General features: G+C 60.5%; 1 protein-coding gene across 1 annotated transcript in view; it reads right to left on the bottom strand.

Moving 5' to 3' along the window:
- Positions 1–49: 49 nt before the first annotated feature.
- DNAH14 (dynein axonemal heavy chain 14) overlaps positions 50–12083 on the bottom strand; it is a gene marked incomplete at its 5' end in the record, with an annotated part of 132187 nt that continues 120153 nt past the window's right edge. Inside the window, 10 exons of the mRNA XM_079763762.1 lie at positions 50–468; positions 628–885; positions 1653–1816; positions 4311–4432; positions 6066–6178; positions 6971–7218; positions 7775–7815; positions 8457–8693; positions 9828–10021; positions 11736–11933. Of these exons, the coding sequence (XP_079619888.1) occupies positions 166–468; positions 628–885; positions 1653–1816; positions 4311–4432; positions 6066–6178; positions 6971–7218; positions 7775–7815; positions 8457–8693; positions 9828–10021; positions 11736–11933 (1878 nt within the window). The 3' untranslated portion in view covers positions 50–165. The remainder of the gene's footprint in view (positions 469–627; positions 886–1652; positions 1817–4310; positions 4433–6065; positions 6179–6970; positions 7219–7774; positions 7816–8456; positions 8694–9827; positions 10022–11735; positions 11934–12083) is intronic.

The raw sequence follows: 12083 nt of genomic DNA, 5'->3' as shown, positions 1-12083 counted from the left end.
CGCCCCTCTGTTTGCAACGCTCCTGGCCTGCAGAGGTGCTGCTCAGGCAGGCAGCTGGAGCCCGCCCGCCTGCACACGTGTTTACGCGGGTAAGCACACCACAGGCGCACGTCCTAGAACATGTACACAGGTCAGAGTCCACGTTTACCTGTTCGGGATGGGAGTTTATTTCTCATTCTTCTCACACAGCAAGGCGACCTGCATGGTGATCCAGTGACTGGGAGGCCTCCTTGTGGGTAAGGACACGGATGTTAGGAAGTTTGAAGGGGAGCCAGTCGCTGGGGAAGTCGACGACCTCTGAGGGGTCTGATAAACGGGGCATTCAAAAGCACGGCCTTCTGCCTCTGGCTGGTCGGAAGCATCGGGTGTCTCGGTGGAAACCTTAAAGAAAAATCCAGGAGTCAGGTTGCACAGCTCACGTGTCCTATATGCCAGGCCTGGGGGCGTGCTAGGGATCAAACATCCTGAAGGTTAGGCGGCTGTGTAACTGCGCATGGACATTCTGCCTAGAGGGTTTCATCTCAGAGTAGCGATGGCTTTCTATAGCACATCCTTTAGGAATGACACTGGCTATTGGTATAGCACCTGTTTTAGATTTTGGCAATATTTGGGCTATTTTAAACGTGCTCGTGTCTCGGACTGCCGCTGGCTGGGGCCCTCCACGTTAAGTGTCCGATTTCCCCAGTGAACCGGGACGGGGAGGCCCAGAGGCGGCGTGACAGACATCGGGGTGCTGACCTTGGTTGGCAAGAAGTAGATTTCCGGGAAATCGCAGCATATCTCGCGAGGCAGCGAGTCTTCTAGTATTTTCTCTTCGTGGTTCCACCGTGCCCCCTCGATGAACAATCCAAAAATGTGGGCCCCGGTGTGTGTGGAGTCCGTGCCCTAGGATCAAAGAGAGGTGCTGTCAGCGGCGCCTGGGGGGACCCTGCCTTGACAGACGCCCCCCTGGGGACGGTCCTGGAGGAGGCGGACAGCTCCCCTCCAGCTGCGGGGGTGGGGGGGGGGGGTCGTCCCTGTACTGGGGAGCTGTTGCCGGTGCTACTCTGAGACCTTCAGCAAGTTCGCATATGCTGATCCTGAACTGACAAGTATCTCAAACACAGTAAAACTCCACATTTCCAGAATTACCATCTTTGGCCCAGCTTTTCAGAAAGCAGATCATAAAAGGGGTCAGACTTTGTCCCCTGCTTCTCCCAAAGCGGCTACCGTGGTTCATGGAGGCTCTGGGAATTTAAAATCTGGGAGGGGTTCTGTAGGGTGTCTCTGAGTGACATAAAAAGGGTTAAGTGAGGTACCAATGGATTGTGTTAAGCAGAAAACTGTTGGCAGCAGCTCCAGTTCTGGGGTGTCTCCAGGGGGGCCTGGAAGGCGACTTGCTCTCCCCGCTGTGCGGAGGGCGGGGTGGCCGGCGCAGTGCCCTGGAGAAGGGATGGGCACCTTGCCCCCGGCTCACCCTCCAGGCTGCCTGGCCCTTGCTGGCCGCTGGGCCAGCTGGTTTCCCTGAGGGAGAGAGGCCCTGAAGGGGACTGTGCCCTGTCTATCCTGCCGCCTGGTGCCTGGCACGTGCTGAGTGCGGGGTAAGGCCGTGCAGGAATGACTGCTGGAATGAGTGAGTGATTCCTCCTCCCGCCCTTTGAGCACCCCGGAACCTTGAAGGCTCTCCTGACGAGGTTGAGCTTCTTCTGGATCATGATGGAGAACTCCTCCTCCTTGCTGCCGATGGTGTCAGGGATCACCTGGTGCGTGAAGGTGAGGGCGTCTGTCGCGATTCCGTGGGCCCTTCCGTAGTCCTGCAGCACGGCAGTGAGGAAGGCTTTGGAGAGAAACACAAGTTCCTGTGAGTCTCGGGGATCTGGGTCTGTGCGCGTCCCGAAGGCCTCGGGGGCGGGCGCTGTCACCCACAGGGATGCCTCCTGGGAGGGAAGAGGGGGAAAGAAAGAGGGTCAGGAGATGCGGGGGGTGGATGTGAGGCTGGCTGGGTGCGAGGAGAGGTAAATCCAGCCCCTCCCGCGGGCCTGGGTGCTGCGGTCTGGCGGCTGCGTGAGCTTCCTGGGGAAGGTGGGGGCTCGGAGGCCCAGCGTCCCTCCCGTGTTTGTGGGTAGAGAGGGCTGTAGGTCCTGGGACCTTTACCACTTCTCACCGGTCTTGGCCGATTCCAGCATCTCATCCCCGCGCCCCCCCCCCCCCCCCCCCCCCCGCAGCCCCGGTAGCAAAAACGGGCTCCAGGGGCAAGTACCAGACCCCGGTGTGTCAGTCTTCCTCGAGAGGGACCGGGACCCTGGGCAGGGAGGCTCTCTCCCCGGGACTCGCCAACCCGGTTGCGACTGCTTTTCCCGCGGCTGCTCGGAGAAGGGCTCAGAAAAGAGCCCCGTGTCCTGGGAACAGCTGAGCCGTGCGGCGGGGAGGCCGGCGGGGTTGGGGGTGGGGGCGGGCGGGGTGCCACAGGAGACAGCGGAGCCCTGGGTCCACCCAGCCTGGCCTGATTGAGCCTTCCACGGGCCCCGGTGTGCGTCCACGGCGGGATGCATTCTGCATCGTGACACGTGCCTCACACTGTCCTTGCCTCGTCCATCGGCACCGGCACCGGTTCCGGGAAGTCGCCTCACTTCCTGGTCAGGCAGTGCCCCTGCCCAGGCCCCGCCCCCAGTGCTCGCAGTGACTCGCCGTCTCCCTCTGCCGCGGTGGCACGCCGCCTCTGCCCACGGCTACACACGGTGCCGCCCACCATGCCCTGCCTGGGCTGCTTCCTCAGGCTCCCCGTCAGCCTTCCAGTCCCCAGAAGCCGTCTCCACGGCTCAGGCAGCGGTGACCTGCGGCCGGAGACCAGGCCTGAGCGGTGACCTGCGGCCGGAGACCAGGCCTGAGCGGTGACCACCGGTGGGCCCGTGGCGCCGCTGTCACACGCGGCCTCGGCGAGGTGCCCAGTGCAGATGCCTCGCCTGCGCTCCGGCCAGGAGACCGACCAACTGCCATTGTATTCGCTCACCTCCAGCTGGACAGCTTTAGGCCTTGTTTTACGCCTCATCACCTGCTCCTCTCCACGTGTCCCCATTCAGTGAGCGACAACAGCGTCCACCCCGCTTTCCAACCAGAAACCTGGCATCACGCGTCCCCCCTCCCGCTCACCCCCCTCAAACATGGAGTCCAGGTGCTCTGATGCCCAAATGCCCCCCCTAGTCAACTACTTTTCTCCTCCCCCAGGCCACCACCACGCTGGCCGGGACAATAAAGCAGACGCCTAAGGGATCGGGGGCTTGGGTCCTGCCTCCTCCTCCACTGTGCCCCCCCGCCCGGCAGCCATCAGACCAGCCCTCCCCGCCGTGCACCCCGAGTGAGTCTCGCACACACGGCCCTGGGAGCCGGCCCTGCCCAGCTTGCCAGCTCCTTCCCGCACTGTCCTCCCTCCCGGGTCTCTCTCTGGCCACAGTGAGCCTGGGGTTTCTCCCTCATCTCTGCGCCCGTAAGGGGCACGTTCCGTCATAAGAATGCAATGCCCAGTCCGTGCAGCGAAACACGGGCTTCCAAGCCCAACTAAGTTCAAGTCCCGGCCTCGTCACCGTTTTCTGTGTGACTTTGGGCAGACGGTGTTCACTTCCCTCTGCCGCCGTTTCCCTATCGGAAACGGATGGGAATGGCACCGAGAAACGACCTAACGTGCACAGAGCCCGCAGGACCGGGCCTGGCGCGTGCGCAGTTCTCCGAGGGGCCCACCCCCCGGTGGCCTGACTCCCCGTAGAAGTTACTCCCTTAGTGGCCTTCCCTGACCCTTACGGAGGCCCCCGTTTTATGCTCTAGAATATCCGATCATCCCTCTATCCGCCAGGACGTCAGTCATTCGCTCTTCAAACCTTTGCCCCGTGTTTTAGGGGCTGGGGGTGCAACGGGGAGTCAGACGGCCCTGCTTCGCCCGCGTGGAGCTTGCCATCCAGCGTTGCCCCCCCCCCCCCAACACACACCGTGTGATACATTTGGTTGGACGTCCGTCTTTCCTGCTGGACGTTTGTGCCGAGCAGGGGGGCCCAGGACCCAGCAAACGCTCCCCTACTCATTCCTTCCTTCCTCCTCGTTAAACGGACACGTTAATGAAATGGCCGAGGCACAGAATCATCCCTGGAACGGGTGCCCGTTCTCAACACGCCGTGGCCTCTGGGAGGGGGTCTAGTGTCGGCCTCTGACCTCATAAAAGGAATGGCCTGGGCTGGGCCCTAAGACACCTGCCAGGGGGCGGGGCGGGCCGGGGAGGAGTCAGTGCAGGCAGCAGGCCGACCCCTGAGGGGGACTGAGGCTGGTCCTGGTTCCATGCTCACCTTGTGGAAAGAAGAAAGCTGGGAGCCAGTATCTCGCAGGAAATCCTTCAAAGAAGTTCCTCTTTTCCTCCAGAGGGTGTTTGGGGCTGGAGTGCTTCCAGGCCGAGATGAACCTCATGTACCTAGAGGCAGGCAGACACGGGGGATGGGGACGGGATGAATCTCGTGTACCTAGAGACGGGCAGACATGGGGGATGGGGACGGTATGGATCTCATGTACCTGGAGGTGGGCAGACATGGGGGATGGGGACGGGATGGATCTCATGTACCTAGAGGCGGGCAGACACGGGGGATGGGGACGGGATGGATCTCATGTACCTAGAGGCGGGCAGACACGGGGGATGGGGACGGGATGGATCTCATGTACCTGGAGGCGGGCAGACACGGGGGATGGGGACGGGATGGATCTCATGTACCTAGAGGCAGGCAGACACGGGGGATGGGGACGGGATGGATCTCATGTACCTAGAGGCGGGCAGACATGGGGGATGGGGACGGGATGGATCTCATGTACCTAGAGGCAGGCAGACACGGGGGATGGGGACGGGATGGATCTCATGTACCTAGAGGCGGGCAGACACGGGGGATGGGGACGGGATGGATCTCATGTACCTAGAGGCGGGCAGACACGGGGGATGGGGACGGGATGGATCTCATGTACCTAGAGGCGGGCAGACACGGGGGATGGGGACGGGCAGAGCCACAGGGTCAGGCCATCCGGGCGACTTCTCCAGGCCCTCCCAGCCCCTCCTCCCGCCTCATCTCCAACCCTCCCCGCGGCAGGACGCTGGCCCTGCGCTGGCACGGGAACCGGCGAGGGCTCAAGCTGGTGAGACGGCAGCAGGGCAGGCCTTCGCTGGGGCCCAGGGTGTGATCACCGGGCACTGGCCGGGCTGTGAGTGCCTGACAGCTGGGGAGGATGGGCGGGGACACCGCTCGTGGCTGAGGGCCAGGCGCAGTTCGGCACAGACTCTGGAACCAGATTTCCCGGGTTCCAATCCCAACAGGTCCACTTGCTAGTTGTGGAGCCGTGGGCACGTCCCTCCAGGTTCTTGTGCCTCAGTCTCCTCTCTACGTGACAGTGCCGCTTCGTACCCGGGGTCACGGTGAAGGCTCAGGGACGGGCACGAGGAAAGCCCTTGGACACATGCCTGACCCGCTGTGGCCCTCGGTCCGTGTTCGGTGCTCTCTCGCCTTTCCAACGGCTTTGTGTTATGTATTAAACATGCTGAAGAATTACATGTGACCAATTCTTTCTTTTCATATCACTCCTTTCCCCTCGCTACTTTCACGAGACACAGTGTGGCCAGTGAATGCCCTAGGCCAGTGGTCGGCAAACTCATGAGTCCACAGAGCCAAATATCAGCAGTACAACGATTGACATTCCTTTGGAGAGCCACATTTTTTAAACTTAAACTTCTTCTAACGCCACTTCTTCAACATAGACTCGCCCAGGCCGTGGTATTTTGTGGAAGAGCCACACTCAAGGGGCCAAAGAGCCGCATGTGGCTCTTGAGCCGCGGTTTGCCGACCACGGCCCTAGGTTCTCTCTGTCTCTCAGAGGGCAGTGACCTTGGACGAGACGGCGCTCGGTCTCCACTTCCTCGCCCTAAACGGGAGGTAAGGGTCCCCCACACCCTTGTTCCCTCACAGCTGCTGAGAGAACCCCCCGAGGCCCAACATGAGAGCTGGTGCGAATCGCGGAGCTCTAAGCCACAACCGGGGAGACACGTGAGCACACGGCGGCCGCCCTACCGGTGGTAGATGGCGGTGTAGGCCATCTTGGCCCAGGTGTTGAAGAAATTCAGTCGCTGGATGAGATCGTTGACCCAGGAAGCCAGGGGCTTGCACGACTTGTAGGCGTGTTTCTGTTAGGACGAGAGACGGCACGTCGTAAGGTCCTTTAGCTTTTTCTGGCCGTGGGCGAGAGAGGCCAGAATTTGGCAGCCAGTCCCCCCCCTCACCCCCACCTCCTACTGTACAGTCTCCTGACGAGGGGACCCCTTGTCTCCCCCATGTCACTGCACACAGCGGCCCGCTCCCCCTGGGCCTGCAGCCGGCTAACCTTGGGCTTGACCCCAGCCTGGAGCTTGGCCCCAGCTTGGCCCCGCCAGCTGCTCCTCCCCTGGTGGGCTCACTCGCAGCCCCTGCTCGCCTCGTGTGCCTCTGGGGGGAGGGATGAGGGGGGCCCAGGGGCCGGGGTGCTGTCAGCTGGCTTTGCTGGCACTCCCAAGACTAATTTGGGTTTCTAGCATTGAAAGCACATATGCCCTCTCTAAGCACATGTGTGCACACATCAGCCTGGGTCTTATGTAAGTATATGTGCTCTTATAATCCTTAAAATGCCCCCATTTTCCTGAAACTTGAGAATTTAACAGTATATCCGCATCATCAGTTAACTGGGTTCCTATTAAGAGGAATGACAGTTGTTCTCAGCTTTATGCTATCATAACCAGTCCTGGGATAAATTCCTCAGATAAATGTATTTAAGTAGAATCGCAGAATTTCCCTCTAAGAGATCTTATTAGCATCAACTCGCCAAAAGCATGTCGCACCTTTTAATGGAGGCGTGACATTGCACCATGTGGCTGCACCTCCGTTAGCCTGCTCCTGCCTGTACTTCGATCGAGTGCGTAAACGTGGGGGATTCCCCCGCTCACCTGCCACAGCTCCGGCACTCTCCCTTTAAGGAAAGAGTTGTATATTTCCTCCAGTTCCTGCGTGAGGACGATCTCCCCTTTTATGGCCAGCTGGAGATCTTTCAGAGATTCATGTATAACGAACAGCAGCTTGTTAAAGCGTTCAATTTCTTGCTTCAGGAAGGACAGCAAGACACAGTGGGTGAGCGGGTCATAGCCTGGATTAAAGAAACAGAGAATATGGTGATGTTTTTGCCCGGCCGGCGTGGCTCAGTGGTTGAGCATTGACCTGTGACCCAGGAGGTCACGGTTTGATTCCCGGTCACGGCACATGCCCGGGTTGTGGGCTCGATCCCCAGTAGAGGGTGTGCAGGAGGCAGTGGTCAATGATTCTGTCTCATCATGGGTGTTTCTATCTCTCTCCCTCTCCCTTCCTCTCTAATACAAACATATTAAAAAACAACAAAAAAACGGAGACGATAGGATTTGGAGGTTAAAGGAAATTCATTTGTCCAGGGACTGGAAAACCTCTCCTGCAGAGGCCAGTTAGTGAACGCTGTCGGCTTCGGGGGCCCCCGTCTGTCACAGCCTCCCCACACCCCACCCTGCAGTGCGGGGACCGCAGGGACAGCGGGCAGAGGCGCTCGCCTGGCTGAACCCGACGTGCGTGACTCCTGGAAGCTCACGTCTGGTTTTCTGACCGTGTTTACGTGTCACACAACCTCCTTTTTTCTCCGCCGGGAAACAGCATTTCAGCGCGCAGGCCGCACAGAAAACACCGTGGCGGCGTCTGCCCTCCACGGCCCGGACACACAGCGGTGCCACCTCCACAGACGCTGCCAGCGTGTGGCTCCCCAGGGAACCGTCTGCGGGGTGCAAGTGTGGACGCTGAACGTGTAACGGCCCGTCACCCCAGCCTCCGAGCTGGGCCCGCACCGGCTCTGGGCACCAGGTTTGCTGCATCGCCTCTGGGCCCGCCCCCTCCCCCCGCCCCCCAGCACCGAGCTGCTCTGGGGGCAGAGAGGACACCAGGGCCTACGCTCTGCAGTCTCTCCCGCTGAGCTGCTGCTGCCCCCCCCCCGCTGATTTAGAGAGAGAGAGAGAGAGAGAAACACTGATGTGAGAGACACAGCCATCGATAGGTTGCCTCCTGCATGTGCCCCGACCGGGGCTGGGGATGGAGCCCGCAGCCGAGGTACATGCGTGACCTTGACCGGAATTGAACCTGGGACCCTTCAGTCCGAGGGCCGATGCTCTAACCACTGGGAAAACCGGCCGGGGCCAGCGTCGATTCTCTCTGTCGCTACCGTTATTATCTCTCCATTCTTAGTCTTGAAGCCATCACCACCCTCTCCTTCCCAAACCCCCCAAACCCAGACACACCGACAGCGTCCCTTTCCTCTGCCCTGCCCCTGGCCCCGCGGAGAGGAGGCTTTAGCTCTCCGTCTCCTCTCACCCCTTCCTCCTGGCCCTCCTGTCCCGTCTCAACCCTGACCCTGACCCTGACCCTATCTGCCTGGTGCCAGAGTCCTGCGCTGGGGAGGGGGAGAGGGGGGAGAGGGGGAGGAGGGAGGGTGGCTCGCCTCTGAGGTTGCTGTGCAGGGCGTCCCACACGGTGCCCGCCATGATGCTGCGCAGGGTGCTCTGGGCGCCCGTGCTCTCCTCCTTCTCCACCGTCAGCGGCAGCCGCTTCAGCGCGTCCGTCACCGCCTCCATCACCAGCTCGTCGCTGCTGGGCTCGTGGCTGCGCGGGAGGGAGAGGGGGAGGCGGGGAGAGTGAGGGCCCCACCGGAGGCCCATCTTCCCCGACAGCAGCAGAACCCGCACCCACCAGGGCAGGGCCGGCCGCATGGGACCGGAGCGGGGCTGGCTTTCCTCGGGAGGACCCCCGAGACACCTGCAGGGAGCGGCCGCTCAGGCCTCCTCCCGGTTTGTCTGTAAAAGCTCCTCTGCTGACGGTCCCCTCCGACTGGGTGTCCCGGGGACGGGGCTCCCACGGCCGCCCAGCTTTCCCGCGGCCCATGAGCCACAGGGACGGGTCCTGGGGGGGGGGGGGTGACAGCGGGGAGCCCCGGACGTGCTCCGCAGGCTGCTGGGCAGCGCCCAGCTCAGCGAAGGGACCAGTGACCGTCCTTGCTTTTGGCCACGCTGCGCTCTCGACATGGAAAGCAGGTGCCTCAGTGGATTCCCGCAGACATGGGGCGGGCGGGCGGGAGGGCTGATCCCTCCGCAATATTGGCGCTTACTGCCCGCACCTCACTCTACAGCCACCGCCCGAGGGCCGAGAACTCAGCTTGCATGTCTACGCCACCCAGACCTCGCAGAAGCCTGCAGGTGGACAGATGCTCGCCGTGTCTGGGTGACAGGACACGGCCATCGAGGCGGGGCGGCCGGGTGCAGAGTGAGCAGGAGGCGCGGTCCACGCGGGGATGGGAGAGCGGGGCTCCCTCCCCCGACCACCCTGTCCTCTGTTCGTTCAGATGGGAATTCACCCGACATCTCACATGTCAACCAATTCTGTTTAAAGGTACAACTCGCCAGGCACAGCTCACTCACCAAAGGCCTACTACCTCCTACATGCTTGGTAATTGTGTCAGTGTGCATGTGCGTGTGTATGAGTGTGCATGTGAGTGCATGTGTGCGCGTGAGTGTGCATGTGTGCACGCGTGTGCGTGTCTGAGTGTGCATGTGTCTGAGTGCATGTGTGCGTGCGTATGTGCGTGTGTGCACGTGTGCGTGTGCTGGCTTCTGTGTCATTAGGAGAGTCCAGGTTTTGTACTTGTAGGTGAATCCTCTCTAAGTCCTGTGCTGTATCCCTTCAGGTGGACACGCTGGCATCTTCCCAACACTGTGCTACGGAGCGGACGGCGCGGCGCACCTGATGATGGGGCTGGGCTGCGCCGTCTTTGCCTGCAGGGCCACGAGGTGGTCCATGAAGCTCTGCGCCTGCACCTCCCGGCAGCCCCGCGTGGCCTCGGGGTGCAGCCCCAGGAGCTCGGCGGGCTCGTCGTCGGGCAGCGCCTGCACCGCACGCCGGTAGGCCTGCAGGCTCGCCGACTCTGGCAGGCACATCTGAGGACGGACAGCCCGTTAGTTTGTGCCTCTTGAGGGGTCTCCTCTCAGCGGCACATGAAGACCACGCCCCCCCCCCCCCCCCCGTGAATGTTCCATCGAAGCCTTTCTTTATCTGCAGGTGGTGTGTTCTAGGGCAGTGGTCGGCAAACTGCGGCTCGCAAGCCACATGCGGCTCTTTGGCCCCTTGAGTGTGGCTCTTCCACAAAATACCACGGCCTGGGCGAGTCTATGTTGAAGAAGTGGCGTTAGAAGAAGTTTAAGTTTAAAAAATGTGGCTCTCCAAAGAAATTTCAATCGTTGTACTGTGATATTTGGCTCTGTGGACTAATGAGTTTGCCGACCACTGGGCTAGGAAAATAAAAATAACTCCACACGAGCAAAAAGGGGCTGTGCCTGTGAACCGAGCTTCCTGAGCCCCATCCCGGAGACAGGGAGTCGGAGTTTCTGACAGCCACGTCTTGGATTCTACACTGTAAACATTCATGAACAAGCGCCAACGTGTTGCTCACACACACTAAGTCATGTCTTTGAAACTTAGAGGCGAGCCCTGGCCGGTTTGGCTCAGTTTGCCGGCCACTGGTCTAGACCCTCCCGCCAAGCGACACCTGGGACCGCGCACGGCGAAGTGCTTGCGTGACGCGCACACAGCACGTTCTCCGGGGAAGCGTGCAAAGGAGGGAGAGGAAGCACTTCGAGGGCGACTCTGGTCACCCGCTGCCTCGAGAAACGACCCCCCAGGTGACGCACCATCGAGCTTCCCCACCCCGCGCTGTGCTAACACCCGCAGAGGAACGGGAGGGGGACGTGTGCTCTCTACGTCCTCACCCAGGGATACTGTGCCCATTGGTTTTTAGAGAGAGTGGGAGGGAGGGATTAAGGAGAGAGGGGGAGACAGAGAGAGACATCGAGACACCGATATGAGAGCGACACAACGACTGGATGCCTCCCGCACTCACCTCGACCAGAGCGGGGAATTGAACCTGCAACCCAGGTGCGGGCCCTGGACTGGGAATCGAACCTGAGACCCTTTGGTCCTTGGGCCTATGTCCTAACCACTGAGCCAAACTGGCCCGGGCTGGGAGAGTGATCTTAAGAACACCTGACCATTCCAGGAATGGGTGAACGCGGCCAAAAGGCACAAAGCTCCTGGTTGTGAAATACATGAGTCCAGAACAGAACGCAAGCTGGGCCACGGGAACCGGCCTCCGGCTTCCTGTCCACCGGCCGCGCCCTCCGCTCCCTGCGCCGGGACCAGGGACTGTGAGGGGCGCTGAGCGCAGCGGCCACTAACCAACAGGTGATCGTCAGGGTCACGGCCACGTGGTTTTGTGACACTGGAGTACCTAAGAGCCACTAAAAGGGGACTCGGAAGTTAATTTAAATGCAGATTGTAAATACTTTGGCAATAACTTAGTTAAAAACAATCAAGCCCGCCGTAGCCACTTTGGCTCAGCGGGTAAGAGCACTGGCCGTCGGACTGAAGGGTTTTGCGTTCGATTCCGGTCAAAGGCACGTACCTCACTTGCAGGCTGGATCCCTGGCCTGGTCGGGGCGTGTGCGGGAGGCAACCAATCGATGTGTCTCTCTCACATCGATGTTTCTCTTTCTCTGTCTCTCACCCTCCCTTCCACTCTCTCTCTAAAAACAGGGCAAGATTTCATTCTTAAAAACACACGATCAAGTCACATAAGACAACCACTTCCTGTCTCACCTCCTCACTGAAGAAGCTGAAGTCGCCCCTCAGCACGTCGGGGTTGCAGAACCTGTGGAGCAGGGTGTTGAGGCAGCGCTGGTCCCAGGGGTCGGTCACCTGGCCCCCGTACACCACCTCCCCGAGCAGGTAGCGCAGCTTCTGCCACGGGACGGCCGGCTGGGCGCTCAGGGCGTTCTCCAGCATCTTCACGGCCACCTGTGGGGAACGCACGCGTTCTTGTTATGTCAGGCTGTGTTTGGGGCGTGCTCTGCCCTTTTAATGTGAAAGCAGCGGCTCTCCAACAGCTGCCTGTATTTTCTCTGTAGAAATACCGTATTTTCCGGCGTATAAGACAACTTTTTAACC

This window comes from Cnephaeus nilssonii, assembly GCF_951640355.1.
Source record: "Cnephaeus nilssonii genome assembly, chromosome: 23".
Taxonomy (NCBI): Eukaryota; Metazoa; Chordata; class Mammalia; order Chiroptera; family Vespertilionidae; genus Cnephaeus; species Cnephaeus nilssonii.
The sequence above is the reverse complement of the archived record's forward strand: the minus strand, read 5'-3'. Positions and strand labels throughout refer to the sequence as shown.